The sequence below is a fragment of the Lepidochelys olivacea genome (genome assembly GCF_965140295.1).
Source record: "Lepidochelys olivacea isolate rLepOli2 genome assembly, chromosome: 16".
In the NCBI taxonomy this organism is placed as follows: domain Eukaryota; kingdom Metazoa; phylum Chordata; order Testudines; family Cheloniidae; genus Lepidochelys; species Lepidochelys olivacea.
The window spans coordinates 12,218,939-12,242,221 of record NC_140426.1 but is presented as its reverse complement, the minus strand read 5'-3'; the positions used below and the strand labels follow the sequence as shown (position 1 = coordinate 12,242,221).

Here is a 23,283-nt window from a genome sequence, read left to right as displayed (position 1 = left end):
AAATTAGATGCAAAAGGCAGTATAGACATAAGAAGAACTTAATAACAGAGAGAAAGAGAAGGAGAGAAAAAGCCACTGAGTGGAAGGGTAAGAGAACAAAGAGCTAATCAGAAAGATTAACATGCGAGCAGGTGGAGGGAGAAGTGGAAGGCTGCTAAAGGCAGTGAGAGAACGCGAAAGATAGAAGCAAAACTGAGTTAGTAAGAGACAAGGCTGGGTTAAGGACAGAATGACTGAGAGCAGAAAAAGCAGCTGGTAAGAAAGCGGTCTGATAAATGAACTGGTGGATGGACTGGAGCAACAGACAAGAAGAGTAGGTACCGGTCCGTGGCATTACATCAGCCATGGAACTGTCTCCCCGAGACTTACTGGAAGAGGTGTTGAGGGATTTTTGCTCAATAAAGTGAAAAAGAGTGGGGTTAAAGTAAATGAGCTAAAGAGAAAAAGTGGTTTAATGGATTGGGGGAAATGAGGATTGAACCAGACTAATTGAAGGAAGGTTTAAATTTAGATTCAGGAAGCAATTAAAGGGAAGATGGGGTGAATTAAGGTGGTAGGTAGGAGGGAAAGAAGCTGTGGGGATGACATCATGGAAGATGAAAGAAGTTAGAGATTGCATGGAATAATAATTGTCAGGCAATGGAGGGAAAGCTGGAGAAAAGACCTAGGGCATGGGTGGCCAATCTGAGCCTGAAAGGAGCCAGAATTTGCCAATGTACATTGCCAAACAGCCACAGTAATATATCATCAGCTCCCCTCCCATCCCCGCTCCCACTGCCTCCCACCCACCTGCAGCCCCACCTATCAGCACCTCCCCGCACCTCCTGATCAGCTGTTTCGTGGCATGCAGGAGGCTCTGGGTGCAGAGGGGAGGAGCAAGGGCATGGCAGGCTGAGGGGAGGAGGTGGGAAGGGGTGGCGTGGGGGCAGGGCCTGTGGCAGAGCCAGGGGTTGAGCAGCAAGCCCCCCCCCCCCCCAGCACATTGGAAAGTTGGTGCCTAGACAAGGAGACGCATATTAACTTCTGAAGGGCCACATGTGGCTCCGGAGCCCCAGGTTGGCCACCCCTGCACTAGGGGGATAGAACTGGAAAAAAGAAGGGGGTGGAAAACTGGGTTGGGTTAGTGGAAGAAAATAAGAAGGCAGTGTGGAATGAAAGGTTTTGGCTGAAGTGAAAATTAGAGGGAGTGATGAACTGCAGTGGAGGGATGGGATAGAGACCAGAGGAAGGGAGATGCAGAAATTATATGGTTTAGGAAGACAGGAACACTCAGAAGCGAAAGACTTGGACTTTCCTTAGTCTACTTCCTTTAGAAAGGAGGGAAAGAACCATCCCTGAAGCTAGTTCTGGGAAGGTGAAGTAGTTCTGAGAAAAGAAAAGCAGGCTGAAACGGGGGGGCGGGCACGAAAGGGCGTGCTGGGGAGAAGGTTTGGATGAAGAAGGGCATGGTGTTATGGTGGTAAATGAAGAAAGAGAAGGGGAGCTTGGATGGAGAAGACCGAAAGAGAGTTCCCCCCAGGAAGAAGGCTAAAAAGGTGATGGGAAGGGCAGTGGGGATTCCTGGGATTAGGGGAGGGCTGGAGCGCTGGGAATGAGCAGCCAGGAGGAGGCTGCGGAACAGCCGGGAGGGTCTGTGGGGGCGGGGCTGGGAGAGGGGGAGCTGGGAAGGTGAGGGGCTGGCTCTGGTGCTCCAGGGCTGGGGGGAGCTGGGAGGGTGCGGGCCTGGTCCTGGTGCTCCAGGGCGAGGGAGGGGAGCTGGGGGGGTGCGAGGCTGGCTCTGGTGCTCCAGGCCTGGGGGGGGGGGGAGCTGGGAGGGTGCGGGGCTGGCCCTGGTGCTCCGGGGCTGGGTGGGGGGAGTCGGGGAGAGATGGGGGGTGCGGGGCTGGCCCTGGTGCTCCAGGGCTGGGGGGGAGAGTCGGGGGGAGCTGTGGGGGTGCGGGCCTGGTCCTGGTGCTCCAGGGCTGGGGGGGGGAGAGTCGGGGGAAGCTGTGGGGGGGGGTGCGGGGCTGGCCCTGGTGCTCCGGGGCTAGGTGGGGGAGTCGGGGGGAGCTGTGGGGGTGCGGGGCTGGCCCTGGTGCTCCAGGGCTGGGGGGGAGAGTCGGGGGGAGCTGTGGGGGTGCGGGCCTGGTCCTGGTGCTCCAGGGCTGGGGGGGGGGAGAGTCGGGGGAAGCTGTGGGGGGGGTGCGGGGCTGGCCCTGGTGCTCCGGGGCTAGGTGGGGGAGTCGGGGGGAGCTGTGGGGGTGCGGGGCTGGCCCTGGTGCTCCAGGGCTGGGGGGGGGGAGAGTCGGGGGAAGCTGGGGGGGTGCGGGCCTGGTCCTGGTGCTCCGGGGCTGGGTGGGGGAGTCGGGGGAGGCTGGGGGGGTGCGGGCCTGGTCCTGGTGCTCCGGGGCTGGGTGGGGGAGTCGGGGGAAGCTGGGGGGGGGGTGCGGGGCAGGCCCTGGTGCTCCGGGGCGGGGGCAGGCTCTGGGAGCCCCCGGGACCCCTGGGCAGGGCCCGGGGCCGGGCGGAAGGGGGCGGGGGCGAGCGGCGCCCCGGGCCGGGAGGGTCCCGGGCGGCGCGGGGGCGGGCAGGGGGCGGGGCGCGGCGGCGGCCGGGGGAGGGGCCGCTAGCGGCAGGCTCAGTCGGCCGGCTCGCCCCGCTCGGCTCTCCGTGCGCCTCCCGCTCCGGCTCCAGCGCCCCAGCCCGGCCCGGCATGGCAGCTCCCCCGCGCCGCAGCCGGCTCCGCGCCGCCGCCGCCGCCTCCCGGTGCCCGCCGCCGCCGCCGCCTCCGCTGCTGCCGCTGCTGCTGCTCCTGGCCAGCGGGCCCGGCTCGTCCGCCTCGCGGGAGCCAGACAGCCCGTGCCGGGCGAAGACGGTCACCGTGTCCACCCTGCCCGTGCTCCGCGAGAACGACATCAGCTGGCGCGGCTCCCCGCCGGCCGCCAGCGCCGCCGCCCCCGGCCCCTCGGGCCCCGGCCCCGCCGCCGAGTCCCGGCTCCTGCTCTTCGTCCGCAACGAGCTGCCCGGGCGCATCGCGGTGCAGGACGATCTGGACAACACGGAGCTGCCCTTCTTCACCCTGGGTGCGGCGGGGCGGGGCGCCGGGGGTCGCTGCCCGGGGCATGGGAGGCCGGGAGGGGACAAGGGTCCGGGGGGCCCGGGGTTGCCTTCGCCCTGGCACCGGCGGGATGGGCACCGGGTCCGAAGGGCGAGGCGGGGAGCTGCCGCCTCCCGGGAGGAGGGCGCACGGAGCGGAGTTCGCGGACTTCTCCCTGCTCCGTGGGGGACCGGGAGCTGGGCTAAGCCAGCTGCTTTCGGCCCCCGGGAGGAGGGAGCGCGGGGGGTCGGGGTGGGTACCCGGGCACACGCCCGATCTGCCTCTGGCCCCCGCGGGGAAGGAGCAGAGGTTGGATGGGGCCACCTCTGGCCCCCACACGGGGCTGAGCAAGGCGAGGGGCTCCGCTTTGCGGGCAGGGGGGCATTTCTGGGTGTGGGGAGGGGGCAGCTGAGGCACGGCCCTGCCCCGGGGGGGGGGGGTGTGTGGCTGGCTGGCGGGCGGGGAACTTGCCCTCCTGTTTGGGATCAGCTCGGAGGACGCGGGGGAGATGATGGATCGAAGGAAGCAGAGGAGGGCTGAGCTGCTGGAGTGACTCTGGGGGGCAGCAGTTGGGGCTAAGAAGCGGCGGTGGGAGCGAGCCGCTGGGGCCCCCTGGGAGGGCTGGCTGGTGGGCAGTGCCCCCAACCCCTAGGGCGGGCTGGTGTTTGGAGGGGGAGTGTGGAACAAAGTACCTGCCACTGCTCCAGGGAATGTGGAGCACTGAGGCGTTAATAAGGCTGGGGCAGAAGCTGTGGTGGTGGGGGCTATGATACACAACCCCTCATAGCTAATTCTCTGGGGGTCCCTGTCTGTCTTTCTTCCCCCCCCCCCCACCGCTACCTTCCCTCCCGTCTCCCTTAAAGTCCTCTCTCCTGGTGGGGTGCAGTTTCAGGGGAAGATTAGCTGGCATTATCTCTTTTCACTGTGGCTGAAATATTTATATTTATATTCATTTTTGCTCAGGAGTGGAGAGCATTTGACTTGATACAGCTCTTGTGCCTTTTTAGGTGTGTTCCTCTGGGCTTTTCGCATACCTGTAGCTGTACCTGCTTTCCTTAGTTTAAAGACTTCCTCCTAGCTTTTTCTCCCCTTCATTCCCTGTCGCAACAATGCACAGTGGTTTATGTTTGCTCTCTCACCAAGGGGCTTTTACCCTTGTCCTCTTGGGCAGGACTCCTCTGCCCTTGCAGATGTAAAATATAGGACATTCTTTATGTGGCACGATCTCGCCTCGTCACCGAGTTGCCAACCAGTTTGATTTCAGAAATGTTCTTTGCAATGATCCTGCAGGAGTCACTTTAGTGCTGTCATGTTGCCGTGGTTTGATTTCCCTCCCTTGTAATTGATAGCTTCATTATCTTTTAGAGCTTTTTAATGTTTGCCTTTTTGCACACTTTTTTTTTTCTGGAAGGGGGGAAAAGAGCTGTAGCAGGGTCTCAAGGCTGCCTGCTGGCTTGTCAAATGACCGGTTTGGAGCATATTGGATCAGCCTGCAAAGCTGGGTGGCACTACTCCTACTTAACTGTCTTCTGCAGTCCTGTGAAATGGCTGGCCCTGGAGAAGCTACCACTGAGCATAGGGTACAAGAGGAGATTTCCTTTGATTGCTTATAAATATTTTGGCTGAATGCTCTCTGATTACCCCTGCTTTGTGTGATGCTTTAGCTGTCACGGACTATTACAGCATGACTGCATGTTTCTCCATACTTTCTAGGATTTCCCGGTAGCGAAGAACAATTAAAATGGGTTATGAGAACATCTTTCCTGCATGAAGCTAGTTGATCTCCTGCTCTAACATGGGATGTTCCTCCGTCTTGTCACTATTATCCTATTTTATATATTCGTTCTGACTTGTTCTACTCCATAAAAGTGAACTGTTTCGAATTCTGTAGCTAAAGCGTGGTGTCTGCTGTGGCAGAAGACTGAAGGCTTTTGTTGATCTCAAAACATCTCCTCTTTATCCATTGGCTTTCTCCTTCTCTGGGATCTAAGCCGCCTGTAATTTGAATACCTGCTTGGCTTTATGTGTGTGGTGCTGATGAAGGTGCTCCTCTCTGTTGTGACTTTGAGTGGATTGTTTTCTATGCATTTAGCACGTCAAGCTATTCTAGCCTATATGCATGCTAACCTGGTACAGAGCTGTGTGTTTAGCCGCAGACTGTTGTTTACAAGTGACTGTTTTTTCAGGGATTGTGATATGCCACAGAAGTGAAATAACTAACTGCATCTCATGGTCTTTTAACCCCCTGGGAGGCTCTTCCAATAGAAAATGCTTGTAATAAATACTTGGATGCCTCTTAAACTGAGCTTGTCAGAACCTCACTGTGCAGTCTGCTTGCCTTCCTAGGCATCTTAAGTCAATCACAAACAACAACAACAACAAATCCAGAACTTAAAAAAACCCTGTACTCTAGGTAAGAAATCTCAGACTCAGGGAACAGCCCCTGATGTGCTGGGCTGGCTTTACCATACAGGAGAGTGAAAAAAAGGTAACAGGAAACTTTGATTCACTGAGTTGAGGTTTCAGGGCAAAATGCAGTTACAGCAGGGATCAGGAGTGGATTCTCCCTAGCCCCACTATACATCCCTAGCTAAATGCATCAGAGGAAGGCAAAAGCACCTGCACGTAGCCTTAAATATTGGTTCCTGCCATGCGAAGGGTACTAGACCTGACAGAGCAGCAGTCTGACCTAGTACGGCAAACCCCATTGCAATGGGTGACTTGGTTGAGGGACACAGTATGCCTAAGAATTGCCCTACTTTTCAGCGAGCCTGTGCCTTGACTAGGACTCACAATTACCCCAACTCTTTCTCAATGCTGGCTTCTGTTACAATCTCTTTTGTGCGCTAGACACCTCAAGGTATCCCCCAAACCAGCAGATATTGAACTTGCCGCAGAGTATAAATGAGAACATTCCCCACATGGGATGGCTTTGCCACGATTCTAAACTTCATTAGTGCCTTGCTTCTGCAGAAGGGAACCCCCTCTCCTTTCCCAAGGTCTGTCTCATGAGTTGCTGTGGATACTTTTCAGAGGAGCAGCCATGTTAGTTTGTATCTGCAAAAAGAAAAGGAGGACTTGTGGCACCTTAGAGACTAGCCAATTTATTGGAGCATAAGCTTTCGTGAGCTACAGCTCACTTCATCGAATGAAGTGTGCCCCAAGTACTCCTTTTCTTTTTGTGGATACTTTGATACTGCCGTTTTTTTTTTCTGTCTCCAGGAGTGGCAAGAGGTCCTCTCCTATTTAACTCTTTCCTGGACAGTCACTGTAAACGATTTTGCTGGTTAGTGGGATTGCTTTTTGGGCACAGCGAATAGTGGGGCGGTTAGAATAGAAGTCCGGTAGGCCTTTGTGTACTAGCAATATCTATGGACCCCGCTGTCTCTGGCTTGGTGTGACCCCAGAGTTGTCAAGGTTTGTGTGTGGTGGAGGGTGGGGAGACAGGAATGAAGTTACCAGTAAAGCTCTGTGGTAAGCTCTCTCAGGTGTGGTCCCTCGTCCCAAGGTGACTATCCCTGTAGATTTTTCCTCTGCTGCCTGCCCTACAACTCTAAATAGCAGCTGTACTTGCTGTGTGGCTTGCCAGGCTCCTCTGGGATGAAAGGTTCTTGCAAATGTAGGAAAAGGGGGAGGCCAGTAGCTCTGATCTTCTTGGGTGGTGAGGGAAATTGCCTTAAACACTTAGTCCCCTCCTCGCTGCGGTAGTGCTTGCCATTGGACGTCAAGGACTTATTGATTGGGTTTATGGTAGAAATCCGTACATAGACTTGCCTCTGTGGGCAAGTTTTCTTCTGAGCTCCGATTTTACGGGTGCCTGGGTCATTCTCTCCGTGAGAAGCAGAATGTTTTTCATCTTCAGATGGCCCCAGATGTGTCCTTACCTCTTTTCTGAGGCGCTGGTCCCAAACCGTCTCCCTGAGTAGCTTCCTAGAGGATTTGAGCTAGAACCAGCGTAAAACAGAGCTGATGGCAGTGCTGGTACCAAGAACTTTGAAGGAAAGGTCGCTGAGAACAAAACAAAGAAGAGCCTAACTTATGGGAACAGTCTCTTCATCTATTAATGGTAACATCTTTGTGGGGATGAATCGGTAACTTGTGGCGGCTTCTGTCAGGCACCGCTGTAGAATCGTGATACGCGTCCCTTTTTTCTTATCTCCGTGATTATTTCCTTTCCTGTGAATGTCCACAGCTGAAGTGCCCCTTCTTGAAGCCTAATTGGGTCACAAGACTGCTTCTTAATGCCCCAAAACTCTCCGAAGGCCACAACCGACTTATTTTGTAGGGAAGCAATTCTGCATGAGTGGAGAAAGGAGCGTGACTTCGCTAGGGTCATTGCCTACAATAGGTGTCTTTTGATTAAAAATTTCTACTGGTGGGAGCCGGAGTGTAGATAAGGCTCCCACGTCTGCTAGCATTCGTCATGCAGTGCCATCTGGATTTGTTCAAAGCAAGGCTGGGAGATACATTGCTAAAGTCTGGTGGCTGTGGGAACCTTCTCCGTAGTAGCTGTAACTGTAACAGTGGGAAACCTGCTAATAAACAAACCAACCAAACTCGAGCAGAGATGTGGGCTAAAAAGGCTGGAGAATCTGAATCCTGGGAGGAGGTACTCTACTAAAAGGACACGGGGTGATCTGCATCAGAAAGAAGCTTCTTCCCCTGTGGTTATGCTCTGTAACCCTGACCTCCGAGGACATGTTTAAGAGATTGCACCTTTCCCAGTATGTGTAAATGTTTAAAAGTTGTGACTGTGTCTGTACAGATGGCGTGCTGGAGGAGTGTTTTAGCCCACTAGGGGGTGTTGGAGTCTGGAGATACATGCTCTATAAGCTCCAAGGCTGTGCAGAGTTCTTCTGCAAGGGATTTATCTGTATGTATTGGTTTGAAACCAGCTGTGGGGTTGGCGGTGTTGCTGTTGGATCCGAGACCCCGAAAAAGGGTTAACTAACTTGAGTCCTCCTCTGATCGCCTCGGGGAATGTCCAGCTAAAACACTGGCCTAGCCTGGCTTTCTTACTCCCATGAGAGTTAGTTCCTTGCATGCCCATACACGTCATTGCATTTCTCTGTGACTCTGGCCCCAATGCTCAGCATGTTTCATAAACCTTTTCCCTGTCTTAACTTACAGCCCGCCCCAAAAAAACCCATGAAGAGACCCCCAGGCTTGCAGGGCACAAAGCACTCAAAAGGCTGGCAATGACAAGTTCAGCTGTGCCCCTTGTCCATATGCATTATGCATTGATAGATAACACACCATCACTCGTGATTTTCTACAACCTTGGATACACCAGTTACACTTTGCAGTACCTTTTCATTCTTCTATTGTTTTCACTGGCGTAATGGTCCAGCATCTTTGTTGACCTTAGATGCTCTCTGATGAGGCCTCTTCACTCTGGGGCGTGTATCTTGATTTACTCAGCAGCTATGCACTGTACAACGTCTATTCACCAGGCAACACAACCTGCTTTAACTGCAGTTCAGAGAATGAAGCAGTTAGCGACCAAGCTAAACTAGATGGCCTATATATATCCTGGCAAATTTTCACTATTGATCTGTTACTTACATTGTAGTATCTTACGTAAGAACAATTTCCTGTGTACTTCTTGTAAATGACTTCAATGGGTTCTGTGTGACTGGCATATGTAGCACTACAAGATGCTGTGTATCTGTGGGTGTCAGAAAAAAGTGTGTTTCTGCATATGTATTAGGATAATCGTTAATAACACCCCCACATGCAAGGGGCATGAGCTAAAGTGGTGTGTGCAACTTTGCTTTCACATCCCGATTTTTGTTCTTGATCCTTAGCTATGCAATCCTAACATCCTCTTAATGTCATTTTTAATGCATTTTCCTAGGTTCTTTATTCCTGGTTTTGATACACTTTGACTTTCTACTGCAGCCATCTGGGTGCTTGAGCTGTCTTTTAAAAAAACAAATAAAAAACCCCATACAGAATCTTTTTAATAGGGAGAATGTTTTTCTCCTTTCAGAATATTTGAACTGACGTCTCAGATCTCTTTAAAAAGAAACAAAAAACATCTTTTTGTTTTTAAGCTGGAATTTTTCCAAGCTTGCTGCCTGCCCAAAAGTGGGATTTTTGGAAAGTGAAAAGAGGGCAACAATGGAAATGTTTATGCATTTGCTGCTGCTTCTTTAACAATACAATACAATCTGCTTATAGCAGCTGTTTTTAGTTGGTGGGACTTTTTTTTCTTTTTTTTTTTTTTTGAAAAACAGGATCAGGTCCGTAGTGAAACCATGATGTTGAACAGAATTGCACTCCTGAGTATTTCCTTGTCACCTGAGTTGCATTTTGCACTCTGGTGCTCTGAACCAACTTTGGACCGCCAATGGCATGGTTCCCAATATTTGGGTTCCACTGCGTAGTGAGAAGTAACTTGACCTCAAATTAGTTGAAAGTATCTTCCTTTTCTATTGCACAGACCCTTTGTGTTGGGCTGGAACAAGTCTGTAGTACTCTGAGCAAGGCACTGGTTGGCATAACACTCTTCCATTGGGTGTATCCTTGCCTCCTGCTGGCTGTATCCAAAATAGCCCAGTCAGGTAAAGGGTAGCCACTTCCAGACTCACTGAACAGCCTTGCCTCCTGCAGAATCGGAACCCAGCCCTGCCACACAAAAGCACTGATGGGAATGCAATGAAAACACGACTGTTTCAGAGGAATCCCTGGAGGGAGAAGCAAGGGGGATGTCACCTGATTCAGAGAACAAGGAGCTTTCCTTCTTGAAGGATGCCTGTTTGTGTGGAACAACCTCTATTAAAACATATCCATTTGGACCAGGTAGAAATCTCTTAGGGGGTATGCTGTTTACTAGGCATGGCTGTGCAAAGATGAAAGGGAAAATGGAACAAACTTTGCGTCTGGCTGCTTCCACCTGGCTTTCATTTCCATGGTGTTACACAAAGTAGAGGATGCAGAACAGATGGAGGGTGAGAGAGGAAAGATATTGAAAGGGGCCATGGGTTGTTGCCTGTTTAAGTTAATGACTCATGGTTAAGGATACGATTTAATCACGGGTATTTTTAGTAAAAGTCATGGACAGGTCACGGGCAAGAAACACAAAATTGTGGCTCATGACCTGTCTGTGACTTTTACTAAAAATACCTGTGATTGAATCTTGCGGGGAGGCCGTGGCACCAGCTGTGTGTGGTGTGGGGGAGCCCCTGGGGGCCTGCTGCCGGGGGGAGGGAAGCCCCAAGGTCAGCCGCACTGGCCGCTGCAGAAGTCATGGAGGTCGCAGGAAGTCACAGAATCCGTGACTTCCGCAACCTCCGTGACAAACACGGAGCCCTACTCATGGTCAATCGCCTTGACACCGAAGCTCTTTGCAACTGATGTGAATGTAATGGCTCAGAGAGAGAGGGAGGGCTCGGGAGGCATGGCCTCTGTTAAGAACAGTCTCGTGGGTCTAAGTGCAGTAGATACAACTCTCTTTAAGGAGATTTTGTACAGCCAATACAGAAGGCCTGCGGGGTCTCTCAATGCCAGGGCTGGGAAGCGGGTGTGACTGGTGCCACTAGTTGTCCATGCAGCTTACTGAGAGAAGCTACCTTTAGGAGGAGGTGGCTCATGGCCTGAACACCTGTCAGTGGATTTGAATGGGCCTTGTGGGAAGAGGCAGCATCTGTTCTAATTCATTCCTACTGTTCTAAACCAAACAGCTGACTAAGATGGGCAGCTTTGCGCAGCTGCGTAATGGGCTAGGTGGTAGGGAAACCTGCGTTTTATTCCTAGCTCTGCTGCTGACTTGCTGTGTGACCTTGGGAATGTCACTTAACTTCTCTGTGCCTCACTCCTGTACTGCGTAAAGAGCCACAGATGCTCTCAAAAAGGTACTAACATCCCAACCACCGAGTCGGGAAATATGCTTGAATCTCTAGCTTTTACTCCCTCTTCAGATCTCCCTATACCCAGCTGATATTTGTTTCCTGCTTCTCTTGAAGAGGTAAAAGGATGGGGAATAATTTAAGCTTAATACTTCTGAGCGGTCCTAGAGAGAACCATAGTCTCATGAATTTTGTTAGACCTTGGCCACACAGTGGTCCCGATCACACATCTCTGCTGCTTGGCTAGTGTGCCCCATCCCCAACTGCCCCAAAGTGATGCTTGCTGCTGTCTAATGCTGAGAAATAACTTTTCTGGGGGAGATCCCTTATGCATCCCTTTCTTAAAGCATTGTCTGCAGTTCATCCTTCCTGAGGGGGCTTAGTCATCCATAAATGCCTTTTTTAATATGGGTTGTTGGAGGGGGGAACTTGGTTCAAACTACCTCTGGCATCTGAACACAAGAGCATCCTTAAAGAATTGCTGCTTTCCAAGAGTACCCATATTGACCAGCTAGTGGCAACAGAAGATTAACTATAGAGAAAGCAACCCATACTTTCTAGCTGAATTTCCAGACAGTGGGTAGGAATTACTAGAGGAGGCCTGCAGTTGTGGGGTGAGCTGGTTTAACCCTCATTTCCCGACTTTCTCTTCCTCTGCCTGCTCCCTTTTGAAAAGGGAGAGGGCAGAAGTGGGGTCAATCACCTGACCTAGATACCTTGGCACCCAAGATCTGCCTTTCCCAGGGCCACGGCACAGTGTAAAATGCACTTCTTTGCAATGTAGGCGTGGGAACTTCAGTTCCTAGTGTGTGTGTGTGTTTTTCAGGGTGGGAGGGGAGACAGAAGAGGCCCAGATGGGTGGGCCCCTCAAAATACCCATTCCGTAAAGCAGTTACTGAATGTCTCAGACTGTTTATTTTATATGCATTGCCATAGTGCAGAGGAATTGTAGTCAGAGGCCAGGTCCCCATTGTGTTAGGTACAGACCTTGCTCCCTATATCTGCTTGACCCCATGTGGATGAGACCAAATTGGCACGGACCTTGATTCTGCTTCTGGGTGTGAGGTTAACACGCATCACTGCCTGACTCCTAAACTCCAGACAGACCCGTCGGCTTTCTCCGTGTGTTAAATGATCCCTAGGTCATTGGAACGCTGGCTTGGGACCAGTGTTCTCTGAGGCAGGTGGAGAAGTTATTTCCCTGCGGTGGGTGGGTGGGTGGCTGATGGGGAGGGATTGTTCTTGTACCACCTTCCATACAGATCTAGCCCTAGCATTTTCAGATGGTTTGAAAAACCTGCCCATTGTCAAGCCAAAGGCCTGACCAAGGTGCCCAGAGAAGGGAGCGGTGAGGCTGAGAGCTCAGACTAAGTGAAGTCCTATCAAGGCATTGACGTTGGAAGCTTTTGAGATCAGTAACATTAGTTCTCACTGTGTGCAGTATCCCAAGTGCATCTAGGATGATTTGGAAATAATGAGAGAGTGTTTCTCCTCTAACTGCTGCTGCATGCACAGGGAGAGGAAACCAATATCGTCCTTTCCTTCCTCTTTATTCTCTCTCTCCCCCCTTTTGCCTTCAGCCCCTGGTTCTGCATCCCTTCCTCTGTAGGAACAGCAGCAGAGTGAAACAGACAGGAACCTTGTCAGTAGCCCACTTAGGAAGTGATGCCATGTAAACTAATCAAATGTTTTCGGGTTGCTGCTGGGGCTCTGCTAATTTGATTAGGATTCCTAGTGTCCAGACAGCATGGAGACAGCTAATTTATTGAAGATGCCAAGCATGCAGAATGTAAAATCAGTTGTTCTTGGTGTCCGATGTCTGGATACATCTTTCTGAGGGTACCTTTGAACAACAGGTATGTAACTCTTTGCCTCCCCTGGGACCAGAGGACACTGCTTGGCTCTACTCTGTATCTGCCAGGCAAGTGAGGAAGTTGGGTTACTCTGGTGCAATCCCTCAGTTACCTTCAGTATGTTCCTCCTGCTCTGATCAAGGAGGCGGCAGAACACGGCACAGAGGGACAAGTTGACTTGCTGCTAATTGCGACAAAAGGGGCTGAGTCCTGGATGGAGGCGATACCCCGTCTGTCCTGAATGAGGCTCATACAGGAAAGAAAGGAACCAGCATGTTTCCAGCTGTCTCTCATCTGCTCCCCACACTGCCTACGTCATCCTAACCCCATGCTTCCAGCCTCCCTATCTTTCTCTAAAAGGCAAGCCCTGTAGGAGCTAGGGAACCCATGACTTGGCTTTGCAAGCAGCAGAGAAAGGGAAGAAATTTTCCATTAGCAGCATCAGCAGTAAAAGAAATTTCCCAGGCACCTGGTAACTGTTGAATTTAGGAAGATTATTGCGAGTTGGCTGTATTACTCCCAAGGATATGCACAGGGGTTATCCTGTTAAGGGAGAGGAGAGGAGGCAAGGGCCAGGTTTCTTGGCTGCCTGGAGATTTGGCCTTCAGAGGAGAACTGCCCCCAGATTTGTTTCTGATCCTGATAAGTGTAGCTTTGCACATATCTCCTGTAAGGTGAGCAGGAAGTGGTGCACCGTGGTGGGAGGATGGCGGAAACCTACAGGGCCAGCTGCCTCCGGTGCATCATCTCTGCCCTTCTGATGCCCCAGAATAAAACTCAAATTGCACAGCCAGCCGCACTAACGAGCTGCAGTGAGGAGGAGGAGAGCACCCAATGGCACACCAGGCGGAGTGGCGCTGGGGAAAGTGGGGAAGGCACCCTGGAATGGCTGGGAATGCAGGGGCAGGGCGAGTTCTCGTTCATAGGCGTGAGAGTGTGAAGAGGCATGGAGGTCTTAAGCCATGCTCAGTACCAAGGACATGAGCCAATGTCAAAGCCGTGGAGTAAATCCATCTCTCTCGCCTGACTCTGACGCTCCAGGGACCTTGTGGCTTTTGTTTCCATTATTAAGTATTCATAATTTTTACAGTCCCCAAGAAGTCTCTTTCCAGAGCTCATAAAAAGCCATGATCCCTGCCATAAAGCGCTTACAGTTTAACTGCAGAGGTGATGAGGGAGGGGAAGGAATGGGACAGTAGCTCAGAGGTTAGGGCACTGGACTGAGAAGTCCAGAGGGCTGGGTTCTGCTTCCCCTGGCTTGCTGGTGACCTAGTTCACCCCCTCTGTGGCTGTTTTTCTGCCCATTGCTTGTCTGTGTTGCAGGGACTGTCTATCCAGTGCCAGCACGATGGGGTCCTGATTGCGGTTGGGGCTACCGAGTAAAGGATGGGCAAGGCTGATTTACAGCAAAGCAATCCATGTGCTGCCAAGCCGCATCTGAAGAGTTAACTGTGCCTTGCTGATGAGCTTGGTGTCGCTCGTGAGACCTCTGTTCGGTTCTTGTCTTCTCGCCTGTCCCCAGGTCCGCAGCCTGGGCTGGAGCACGGAAGGGCTCGGAGGCTGCTGCAGTAATTGCATATGAGTCAGCTGTGGGGAGGAGGGCTGGGATTCTGCTCAGCACCCACCGTGGGAAGGAAATGGAAGCCTTGTTTTAGCATCTCCTGTGTGCTGACCAGCTCTCCCTTTAGTCGTCTTCCCTCCCACCCCAAATGAACAGAGCATCCCAGGTGCCCAGCAAATTCTTCCCCCTCCCCAGCTTCTGCTGGCTCAGATGTCTCTTTCCCAGGCTGTCGATCTGTTCCCTGCCGCTTTCTAGTTCCCTGGGTTATTGCCTATCACAGGCTGTGTGTGGGACATTAAAATATGGGGTTGAGTGACAGAGTAGTTGCTGGCAATGGCGTGGGCTTTTTGCCTCTAACCAACTGTTTCGTAAGGTCATCTACATGATTCAGTGCTCCCGAGTCAATAGCCTGCTGCAATAGCAAACACCAGGCTTGTGTGGGATGGCAGGAAAGCTGGGAGCTGGGGAAGGCCTGAGCAAGGTGGATCTGCCCTCAGATATTGTGGTGCTCCTAACAGCTGGCTGCTCTCGCTGAGTTTGGGAGCCCATCGCAGTTACTGACCTGCCCCTTGGGGTGAGAGAGGAGCTGGGGGAGAGCTGCTGACATGCCGGTGACCTCGTTATCCATACGGGATTCACCCCTTGTGCTCACTCTGCTCTGCACTCCTGCCTCGTGACAGGTTCATTTACCACTGAACCAGGAATTCCCAGGGGGGCTGACCCCTGTGCAGATGCCAGTCGATTGGCCCCACTTAGTCCTCCGTTATAAAGCTGCCTCTTCTGCTGTAGGTCAGCCCTGTGGCTGAGAGGGCTATAAACCCTGACCTGGTCTTTCCGGGATCACTGCAGTCCCTTGTGTGGAGCTTTCAGTACAGTGGCTGTCAGAGGGAGTGTGGGGAGAACCAGGTCTGTCATTCCTGTTTATCCTCCCCCACCTCCTGCCATCGTGTTGCACTCTCATTCTAAACACATCCTGAGAGCAGCTGCGTGAAAGGAGGGGGGACCTCTAATCTAAATTAAAGAGACTCCTTAAATTCTCCCTCCAGCCCGGTGACCTGCCCAGGAAATTCTTCCAGGGCATCAGCACCCTGCCTCTGGGTGTTGGTTTTGGGCCTCACCCGCCCCACGGTTTGTCCCCCTGCCAGGGGAAACTGGGAGCAGAGGGCACCCAGCAAGGGGGTCCCAGGGAGGGCAATTCTTGGCTAAACTGGGGGTGGGTATCGTTGTTCTCCTCCAGCTAATGTGATTGATTGCGTGTGTTCTTTTCCTCAGCCCTCCTCCGCTGTGGACAACAGTGATCTCTCTAGGTTCTGGTACTTCCATGGCGCCTTTCTAGGCATTTAAAAATAGAAACAATGAACAATCTCTTCTTTCTCCCTTCGTAGCCAGCAGGGCAGAGGTCGACTGGTTTGTAGGGTCTGGGCCATGGAGGGTGGAGCCGAAGAGGTGACTCGGGCGTTTGTTTCTGAACACCCGAGGCCCATACTCATTCTAAATCTCTTGTGGCAGGGAGTTCCCCAGTCTGGGCCCAGCTCCTGGGAACAATCACTGCCTTGCATTCCCAAGCCTCTCCTGTTGGTTGATCCATGCCCCCCTCAACCCACCCCGTGGCAGGTTGTGCTCAAGGAGGGAGAGGTGATATTTTGGACCTGTCCCACGGAGGGCTTTGAATGTGAGACCTTGAACTCAACTTTCCCCTGGCTCCCTGTTGAGTAGAGTGGAGTGTACCTGGGTGGTGGTCAGCTGATGGGCTCACTGTGTTTGTACCAGCTGGAGCTTTCTTAGGGCGTGGCTTCATTTGGACCCTGTTCATAGGGTGGCTTCGTTCCTCGATCGTAGGCCTGAAAGTGACCAGGGTCAGTTCTGTGCCTGATGAGACGGGGCACAGTCAGCTGGTTTACGTGGCATTGGGATTCCAAAGGAGCCAGGTCTGCAGACAGACAACCACTGGAGGATAGATGCTGTTGATAAAGGGGGATGTTCCAGAGAAGGTGTGTTCACTCAAGCATGTCCCTCTCCTTACCAGCATGGCCTCCCTGTGGCTAAAGGTGAGCCTAGGCCAGGGCTGGTTTTGGGAGATGGGGCTGGTTATGTTGCGTGTAAAGGAGAGGAACGGGGGAATCTGCATAGTGCTGACACTTAAGCTCTCCCAGCAGCCTGGGGTAGGGATGGAATAATGCAGGGAAGCTGGCTGAGCCTTGTGAGAGGCTGTGGTGATGACTTTGGCACTGGAGGGACAGCTGCCCATAAGGACCCTCTGGCTTAGCCTGGGAGGAAAGACATGAACCAAGTAGAGTTTCCATTCATCCCTGGAGCATTCCAGGTGTGGGGCAGGCATATTTGGTGATCAAGTCTATGGAATGCTACTGAGACGCCCCACGGGAGGCGTGTGAATGGTAGGTCCCTTGTCTAAACAGGCAGGTCCTTGCGAGCCACCCCTAAAAGCCGCCCCTGGAAGGAGGAGTTGTTGCTCAGCCTGACTTGTTCACATCAGGGCTCTTATCTTTTCAATATCCTGTGGAGCCAAGGAAAGGCCTTGGGGGCACATTTGTCACCCAAACAGCCCCAGGCTTCAGATGAGCTCTGTTTTCTAGCAATAAAACTGGGCTAGGCACCATGTACTGTAACAAAGCCCCTGGATATCCTAAATTCCGAGAATACTGCACCTTTCATCTCGAAGGATCCAAGGCGCTTTCCAAGCTGCTGAGTGTTACAGCCTGCCTCACTGGAGCATGCTGTTAGTGAGGGCAGCAGATGGTCTCTGCACCGCATACCTCACCCACCCCCCACTCCCTTGTAACTTCCTAAAGAATTCTCCTCTCCAATCAGCCATGCCGTGGGCTGGCTCTGGACCCGAACGTGAGTTTTGGAGGAAAATACATGCTTCCATTTGAGTTCTGAAAGGATGGGCAGGGGGAACTGTTCTTCCAGGACTGTGGCAGTGGGTAGGAATAACTTTCACGCACAGCTCCAGCAGCTTTGGAGCTTGGCAGAAATAGTAGTCGTGGAGGAGGTGTGCATCCTCCACAGCCTGAAGAAATCGACGCTCAAGTTCATGTGCTTGGGGGGAAAAAATCACTCCTGGGCCATAGACTCGGTAGGAGCCCAGCTGACAGGCAGGGGTTGCTGCGGCTGGGGCCGCGCTCATGAGGGAGGCTGTAAATGTCTTGCTGAAACCTAAACGGTGCCGGTCCTTTGCCGCTCACCCTCCCTTTAAAGCGAACTCTCAGAAACAATTGCGGATCTGATTCTCCTGTGGAGTCTCCTTCAATTTTTGCAACATTCAGAAACAGATGTGCTGCTGCCCTTTTTTTAAATCCAGCCTTTCAGAAAACTCTCTCCAACATGAGTGACCGATGGAAGGAAAGGAATGCATTTGCTCCTGGACTTCTCCACTACCTCTTACCTTGTGCTTTTCATCCATAAATCTCAAAGCAATTTATCGGGAGGCAATTATCCCCGTTTTACAGATGGGAAAAGCGAGGCACTGAGACGTATAGGGACTTGCCCAAGGTCCCATCTTTGGAGTGTCAGATATAGAGCCTAGCTGGGATCATTTAAGTGCTAAAACCTATTTTAATAGAACAAGGGCACTGCATGCGAAAAGAAGCATTACGGGTGCACAGGTCGTTGGGAAATGCATTTCGTGTTGAACTTCTGTGTGCGCGCTGTAGTACCCAAGAGGCAGCTTTTGTTTAACCGTTTGTGGGATAGATTTCCTCATCCTGGGTAGCTTGTTCAATGTTTGCCATAAACCGTTAAATCAAAAACGGCCTTAACTGGTTCCCAGGAAATGTGTCCCAGTGCACAAAACATCTCTGCTGTGCAACAGTGCTAAGTGAAGGTTTCTGCAACATGAGCTCTGCATTTCCTGAGGGGTATGTTTTAGCTTGGCACCATTGTGGTAGTGAATAAGGTAATGAGCAAGCCGGGGTGTTATTTTGTATTTGCTACAATTTCTAAATTCCGGAATTGCTGCAGCTGCCCCTGGGGTGGGCAAAAGCCGTGCCTGACAGGAAGTGGAATATCCTCTCCATGGACACTACAGGGTAAGTTTCAGCGAGGCAGAATCTATTTATATATATTGAAATCTGTTAATTGGCCCCAGCACTGGAGCTAATGCCCCTTTCCCGAAGCTCCCCATGCACTGTGAACAACCACAAGCAATCAGGAAGTCTTGTCTTACCTCACCTTTGGCAGCATCTCTGCTGTGGCAGCAGGCTGGGTCATTGGCTCCATCCTGACAAACAATAGAGTGACCCACCTACTGATTTACCAACACTAAAGCTCACAGCTTCCTGTAGTCTTTAATCAGGGCATAAACTTGCTTCGCTTGTGAGATCTGGCAAAGACAGCCTGCATCAATTTGCCTGCAATGGTGTAACGGGACCGTGTTGAAGAGAGTGGTGCTGGAGGAAAGGTCATTTCCCTTTTCAGCCCCACTTTCCCTTCATTCTGAGCCTGCACTGAAGCCCCCAAACCAACTGATGCTCTGTATTTACATGGTAGCGATTGATGTAAAATTTCAGCATCCAGAACTCCCTTAGGGTTAGGGAGGTGAGGGAGCAAAGCTGTCTTAATGTTTCTTTAAACACCTCTCTTGCTGTTTTGAGTTGAGGGATCTATTACCAATCAACCCACTGGGGAAGTAAGCTCAGCAGCCATTGTATATTAGATAAGGAGTAGGGCCTGTGGTGTGGCCAACTCCAGGCATTCAAAAATCATGAGTCAATTTCCTTAAAATGAGATTTTTAAAAAGTAATACATTCTGGGTTTCTTTGTTTTTTTGAGTTTCTCTTGGGTCACATTTTTCAGATTTTTTCCCACAACCACAAGGACTAGAAACATATATCTTTGTTTTAATCACATGACTCCAGGAGCTGGGACTTGGAAAAAAAACCACCTACTTCATTAGACTACTCCACACTAATGATATTAGATCCAGCACTACTGCTCTTTTCTATTCTTCACTTCCAAAGCACCAGACAGGCCAAGTGACTGTCCTCTCTGCATTGCTGGCTTTCTGCGGCTTCAAGGGGGCAGCGCTGGACCGATCAGGACAGTGCATTATCACATGGAGTGCCAGCCAGAGAGGAGGTCTGGGACTCTGGCTGCATGGGCTGGTGTCGGGTGGCTGGGGGTGTTTCTAAAGCAGCTAGGATCCTGCAGTGGACAGACATGCAAGGTTCACTGCTGGGTGTTTGTTCTGCATTGCGGAAAGTGGCTTTCTTCTCTGCTTAACCTCTGAACTATCCTTTATTTTAGCTTGAAAGTGAAACCTGGAGCGGGGGGCATGAGAGCTTTGATCTGGGCAGGATGGATGTGCCTTCAAGCCGAGGGAGTGGGACCACTTCAGGTCTCTCCATCCAGGACCCCACCTACTGCCTTGCTCAAATGCCTTCTGCCCAAGAGCATTCTGCCGAGCTGCATACGTTCAGAACAGTCCGACCAGCTAAGTCTCACATGTGCAGAGAGAGATGCCCTCGCCCCCTGGGTTTGTTTGAAATGCAGTTTTAAAATGTCTCACCCCTTGTGCTGAAGGGTTTTACAGTGTCTTTCAATGAGCCACTTAATCCCCCTTCACTCCCCAAAACCCTTGTGCTCGTAACTTGGCATAATACTCCACCTTCCAATTATCAGAAGCCCAGTAGAATAACAGGCTGCTCCCTAGGATCAGACCTAGACCTCACCACCTTCGGGGCTGCTAAAGAAGGTGAGGGGTGACCTCCCTCTGCAGACAGCTGCTGAGTTTCTTCTCCCGACTGCATTCTCCACCCTCCCAGCTGCTCCCCACCATCCCTGGTGTGGCTGGGAGCGATCCAGGAGGGATGGGTTTGGCTGGCGTTCCTCTCTGGCAGGCTTCCCTGCTGAGTTTATGATGTGCGGAGAGTCATTCAAAAGAAATTTTTAGAACGTCTCAGCCCATAAATCCATTCTCCGGCAGGCATGGGCTCAGGTTTGATTTTGAATAACCTGCCACACATTTTTGAACACCTTCTCTCATATCTCCCCACCCCCTCTGGGGACATTGTATCGAGGGTTCAGGGTGGTGAGATGACTCTGTGTGTGGAGGGGGTTTGGAGCAGGGCTGCTCCCAGCCTGTAATGGGGAAGTTTTATAACAGGGAGGAAGTATTTGGGATAGAAAAAATATACACCCTGGCAGTCGCATAAAAGCCAAGAATGACCAGTTAACGTAGGGTGACTGTTTTATCTCTGTTGGTTCAGATTGCTGCTTCTCTCTCAACTCCTCTAAAGGTATCCAGGGGGAGACTCAAGGAGATGTTAATATCCTGCTGCTTGTCTCTGGAAAAAAGTAAATTAGATTGATCCAGCAAAGGCAGGTTCCTACGTAGTGGGACTCCTTGTCCCTTCCCTGATGCTGGGAGGGCGTGTAAAAACTGGAGACCTCTGCTCTGGTCGTACTAGCAAAGGGAGTGTGCTTTCACAGGGCTCCTCTTGTGGCCAGGGTGCACTAAATAAACTGGCCATCGACAAGTTTAGGCTTGAATTTAGATGAAGGTTTCTAACCACTGGAGGAGTGAAGTTCTGGAGAAGCCTTCCAGGGGATTTGTGTGGGCAAAAAACCTAATTTGTTTCAAGACTGAGCTTGCTAAATTTATGGAGGGGGTGGTATGTTGAGGTTGCCTACTATGGTATATGACCCATCCACAACCGCTATTAGCAAATATCTCCAATGGCTGGAGGTGAGACACTAGACTGGGAGGGCTCTGAGTTACTACAGAGAATTTTTTCCCAGGTGCTTGGCTGGTTGGTCTTGCCCACATGCTCAGGGTCTAACTCATCATATTTGGGGTTGGGAAGAAATTTTCCCCCAGGTCAGATTGGCAGAGATGCTAGGGGGTTTTCGCCTTCCTCTGCAGCATGGGACACGGGTCTCTTGCAGGTTTAAACTAGTGTAAATGGTGGAATCTCTGCAACTTGAAGTCTTTAAATCAACATTTGAGGACTTTGGTAACTTAGCCAGAGGTTAGAGGTCTGTTACAGGAGTGGGTGGGTGAGGTTCTTTGGCCTGCAATATGCAGGAGGTCAGACTAGATGATCATGATGGTCCCTTCTGGCTTGAAAGTCTAATGTCTGATTCTAGCCTGGGAGCCACAGCTTAAAATATTGGTCACTAATGGTGGAGAAGGTCTTTCCACATATTTACTGGAGAGAGGACTGAAAATTAAATCCAGAGAAACTCAGAGGTTAAAGAACAGACCTGGAAAATCCTACTTCTGATTTGGTTCATGAGCTTGAGCTCATGACTCCATTTTCCCTGTCTGTGAAATGGAGAACACCAGCTGGGAAGACGTGGTGAAGCTTAATTTATGGCTGCAAGGTGCCTTGACAGAAGGTGTAAACTTAAATATAAATTAGTCCAGAGTACTAGCTTAAGCTTTCATATAAAACTTGACTCCTCTCTCTGTGATGGCATAAAATGGGTAACGCTATCCTTTCTGCCATGATATGGCAAATGGGCCACTTGCTCCTACTGGACCTTTTCTTTCCATCCCCACAAGTGGCTGCTAGAAGCAGTTTGGGGTAGGGACAGTCTCTTCCTAGGTATCAGCACAGTACCCACATACTTTGGGAGCTGTTGTAATAGGAATCCTAGAACGGATTGGGACACCAGATTAAAAAAGTGGCTTCCAATTTTGGTTCATGTTGGGAAATGACAAAGCCAAAGCATTCTAAGAAATCATTGGTCCCCCTAACTGGTTTTAAATGGAGGCATTGCAATGGGAAAAGGTTGGATTTAAAACAGGCAACATTGTTATATGGCTGCCAACAAATCCCTGCTCTGCCCTTGTGGAATAATTTCTGTCTTCTGATATTATGTGGGGAAAATGGAGGATGGCGCATGCCCTATATTCAGGGGAGAAGCATCATCTTCCATTTCGATGCAATACCATATACATTGCCCTTTCTTTGACCTCACCTTTGCTAACAAAAATATATAGCAACATGTATGGTTTAAAAAATCCTAGACACTCTGCTCCCCTTGGAGAGCGGATGAGAGAACAAACCTATGAGATGTGTAGTCAAATTACATGACTGGAGGGTGCTCAGATACGACAGGGATGACCGTGGTATAAGAACCTATGCAGAACTGAGGAAGAGAAGGGATTTTTTCTGTTCAAAGGCTTGGTGAACACAATGGGTGCCGGCCATAAGTTCTTCTCTGTGGGCTTGTCTATACTATGGGGAAGGTACAGTTAAACATGACTTCGTCCTAGAGTTAGCTACGACCAGCTAACTGTTGAAGCACCACCAGTCTTGTCCATGCTAAGGGCAATAGCAGGTCTAATTAGACAGTGTGTTAACATGTTCTAACGCCATGCATTTTCCTGGTATGGGCAAGCCCCTGGTGTGGACCATGCTTGAGGGAATAGATTAGTGAGGGCCAGATAACCCTGAGGTAGGGAAGAATTTTCCTTAAGAAGGGAAGAGGGCAGAGTCGTGAACAAAAGCTCTGAAGAGGGGCCTGATACACTTCAGTGCTTGCTTCCTCTTGGGCGTGTCGCACTAGCTCTGTTTAGTAGGTCAAAGGCAGAGGAAGCTTGGTATGAGGGAATAAACCCGGAGGTGACTGGTGAGCCAGAACAGGCTGGCACAGCCCTGGTTGCTTTTGCTCCTCTCCTTTAACCCAAAAACGGTCATCTCCTCCAGCCTCATTACACCTTCTGCCATTTCCAACCTTGCTGCTGTTTGCTTTCAATTAAGGGAGGAGAGTTTGAGAGCTTGCAAATGAAAACAAATTTTTCACAGCTGTTTAGCAGGCACCTGCCTAATGGATTATTCAAGCAGCACAGGCTCAGTGACGAAGGGAGAAGCAAGAGCAGACGGCAACCTGGCTTCCAGAGGAGTGACCCTAAGGATGCCACAGCATCTAGCCGCTCCTGCTTCTCAGCTGTTTGCATCCTTTACAGGTATCACG

The 23,283-nt window shown here is 51.1% G+C and overlaps 1 protein-coding gene across 1 annotated transcript in view; it reads left to right on the top strand.

The window, feature by feature from the left end:
• Positions 1–2,692: 2,692 nt before the first annotated feature.
• The window catches only part of ASTN2 (astrotactin 2), a gene marked incomplete at its 5' end in the record, with an annotated part of 616,673 nt that continues 596,082 nt past the window's right edge, over positions 2,693–23,283 (top strand). The window contains one exon of the mRNA XM_084650529.1: positions 2,693–3,062. Coding sequence (XP_084506655.1) covers positions 2,693–3,062 — 370 coding nt within the window. The remainder of the gene's footprint in view (positions 3,063–23,283) is intronic.